At 42.2% G+C, this 3450-nt stretch overlaps 1 protein-coding gene across 1 annotated transcript; it reads right to left on the bottom strand.

The window, feature by feature from the left end:
* Positions 1 to 295: 295 nt before the first annotated feature.
* On the bottom strand, positions 296 to 1190 carry LOC103079419 (lysine-specific demethylase 4D-like). Its single transcript, XM_082931186.1, is given in 2 exon segments — positions 296 to 428; positions 430 to 1190. Coding segments are annotated over 2 exon segments (894 nt in total).
* Positions 1191 to 3450: the final 2260 nt, after the last annotated feature.

Genomic DNA, 3450 nt, shown 5'->3' with positions numbered 1-3450 from the left:
ATTTCCTTGCTGCTCCAAGAAAACAAAGTCTCCATTCCATATTGCTTCAGGAAAACAGAAGACACACACACACACACACACACCACACACACACACACACACACACACACAATTTCAGTACCTTACAGGGCTCTGGTCTTAATGTTACTGTTCTAACATCCAACTCCTTTCGCAGCTGGTAATTATAGGTCCTTTTTAGAGTCCCCACCCAACCACCCAGTTTTAATATCCTAAGGGTGCTCACCTGAAATCTCCCTTATTCTGACGAAGATCTTTCCAAAGGTCATGCAGAGCCCTATTTCCAGGCCACTTTGCCATAATCGATCCAGTGCTGGGTGGCAAAATTGATGGCTTCCGCGCAGTTGAAGCCAGAGTGGTAGCCATAGGGAAACGTCACCATGAACTCTCCAGACTCCTGAGTGACCCGAGTGGTCCTTGAGGACCGTGGGCAAGATGAGAGCCACCTTGTGCCGCAGGAAGGCCTCACAGCCCCGCGAGCTGCCCGGGAAAAGCTCCGTGGCCAGGCGTTGCAGGCGCCGGCCGTGCTCCGGGGGCACCGCGTACCAAGTCTTGGGCTCCCCCAAGTGCAGTTAGTTGATGCTGTAAAGGTCCATGTCCTCTGTGTGCCAGGCGAAGGCGGTCTTTCACATGCCGACGTACAGGTAGGGGGTGTTGACACCCTCGATGACCACTCCGCACCCCTGTTCCAGCAGGTCCTGAATGGTTCCCAGGTGTCCAAGGTTCCACTGCTTCGTGTTTTCATTGAATAAGGAGCCACTGACGTCCGCACCGTATACTGGTGAATCATAGGGGCGTGTTTTCCAATATTTTCGCTCCAGATCCTCAAAATCACAGTAGAATGGAGTCTGGTGTCATTCACTGTTTGTTAAGCAGCGATAGTCACTCACGGTCGTGGCTTTCTTCTTTTTGTGGTGCTGAGTAAACACACCTGCCTGCCCAGTGGTCACCTGCTGGAGGGGAGCGGCTATTAAGGTGTCATCGATATCATCGTACGTCTGTCTGGCTTTCCATCCTTTCGGTGGAATTACCTTGGCTAGGCCAGCTCGGTGTGCACCTTGCGACTCCATGTAAACAATATATTTGCTGAAATCTTCAAATTCTTCCATGGTTGGGTGGAGGATCGTAATCTTACAACTTGGGTTCTGGCTACCAAAGTGCTTAGACTGCATGGCGGCAACAGAATAAGCAACGGACTCCCAGCTTCTTAGATATGCTCTGGATACCTGAGAATGCTGGGGAGTAACCTCTTCCCTATACTTCCGTTATCTTTAAAGAAGTTTTGATATAGCTGAGAGGCAGGAACTCAGACTCGAACTTTTAAACAAACGAGGTGGTATCTTCTCCAGGCTTGTCAATCCACCAGAAGTACTCCACTCTTGTCAACATTTTGGAGCCAAAGGAAATCCAGTATTTCCCAGAGGAGACGTCTCTCTGAGCCAAGTCCTGCCTCAGCCTGCAGCTCTGTGAGTTTCCTCTGTTGGGGGGGTATAAGTGCCTGAGACCTCTCTAGATTCCCAGGCTTGAGTGCATGGGTGGCTTCTCACCTCACTGTAGCAGAAAGTCTCTTCATGGAAGTTTCCAAGCCAAACCTAAAGAAAGTACAAAATATTGAAAATAAGTGGATGACAAAACAAACTGATTTAACATCAAGTAAAAGAAAATTGTATGGCAATCTTAATTTCAAAGTTTGAATTTAAGGGCAAAAAGTACACTCTTTTGGTAGGCATGTAAACTGGTGCAGCTATGGTGCATACTATGGAAAACAGTATGGAGGTTCCTCAAAAATTGTAAATAGAACCACCATATGATGCTGCAGTCTCACTTCTGGGTATATAGCTAAAGGAAATAAAAACAGAATATCAAGGAGATATCTGCCCTCCCACATTCACAATTGATAAGATATGGAAACAACCAACATGTCCAGCGATGGTTGAATGGATACAGAAGATGTGGTACATAGATACAATGGAATACTACTCAGCCATAAAAGGAATGAAATTTTGTCATTTGCAACAATATGGATGGTCTTGGAGGGTATTATGTCCAGTAAAATAAGACAGAGAAAGACAAATATGGCATGGTATCACTTATATGTGGAATGATAAAAAAAAAAAAAAGAGAGAGAGAGTAAAACTTACAGAACCAGAGTATAAAAGTGGTTGCAGGGGAGGGCAGGGAAGGGAGGGTAAAAGGGTATACAGTGAATAAAGTCTCAGGAGCTAATGTTAACCATGGTGATTATAGTTGATAACAATGTGATGTATACTTGAAATTTTCCAGAAGAGTAGGATTTAAATGTTCTTACCAAAGAAAGTAAATATATGAAGGAAGTGTGTTAATTAACTAGATGGGGGGAATCCTTTCACAATGTATATCAAATCACCACAAAGTTGACTGAATATTTGACAATTTTAAAAGTCAATTATGCAGCAATAAAGCTGAAATTTAAAAACAAAGAATTAGGACAAATCATAAGACAGAAAAAGAGGAAGTAAAACTTAACTGAACAGTAAGGACATTAGCAAGCTTGAAAAGAAAGGAGTTAAGCACTCAACTCAAGAAATTGGGTGGCTTAACCCAAAAGCTAAATTAGGGAAAGGAAAACAATGAAATAAGCTGAAACAATTACAAAAGAAAACATAACACCCAGTAGAAATGATGACTGAAACCAAAATGCGATTTGTAGACCATGAAAAGTGTAAAAACACAAGCATAAGAGAAAAGGGAGAAAAGTACAAGCATATCACATTATAATAAAACAGGAGACACAGATAAAAATCTACCATTATAGCACTCTATGACATAAATCACAGCAAGATCCTTCTTGACCCATCTCCTAGAGTAATGGAGATAAAAACAAAAATAAACAAATGGGACCTAATGAAACTTCAAAGCTTTTGCACAGCAAAGGAAACCATAAACAAGACCAAAAGACAGCCCTCAGAATGGGAGAAAATATTTGCAAATGAATCAACTGACAAAGGATTAATCTCTAAAATTTACAGGCAGCTCATGCAGCTCAATAACAAAAAAATAAACAACCCAATCCAAAAATGGGCAGAAGACCTAAATAGACATTTCTCCAAAGAAGATATACAGATTGCCAGCAGACACATGAAAGAATGCTCAACACCGTTTATCATTAGAGAAATGCAAATCAAAGCTACACTGAGATATCATCTCACACCAGTCAGAATGGCCATCATCAAAAAATCTAGAAACAATAAATGCTGGAGAGGGTGTGGAGAAAAGGGAACACTCTTGCACTGCTGGTGGGAATGTGAATTGGTTCAGCCACTATGGAGAACAGTATGGAGGTTCCTTAAAAAACTACAAATAGAACTACCATATGACCCAGCAATCCCACTACTAGGTCTATACCCTGAGGAAACCAGAATTCAGAAAGAGTCATGTACCAAAATGTTCATT

Source organism: Lipotes vexillifer, unplaced genomic scaffold, assembly GCF_000442215.2.
Source record: "Lipotes vexillifer unplaced genomic scaffold, Lipotes_vexillifer_v1.1 scaffold2193, whole genome shotgun sequence".
In the NCBI taxonomy this organism is placed as follows: Eukaryota; Metazoa; Chordata; class Mammalia; order Artiodactyla; family Lipotidae; genus Lipotes; species Lipotes vexillifer.
The sequence above is the reverse complement of the archived record's forward strand: the minus strand, read 5'-3'. Positions and strand labels throughout refer to the sequence as shown.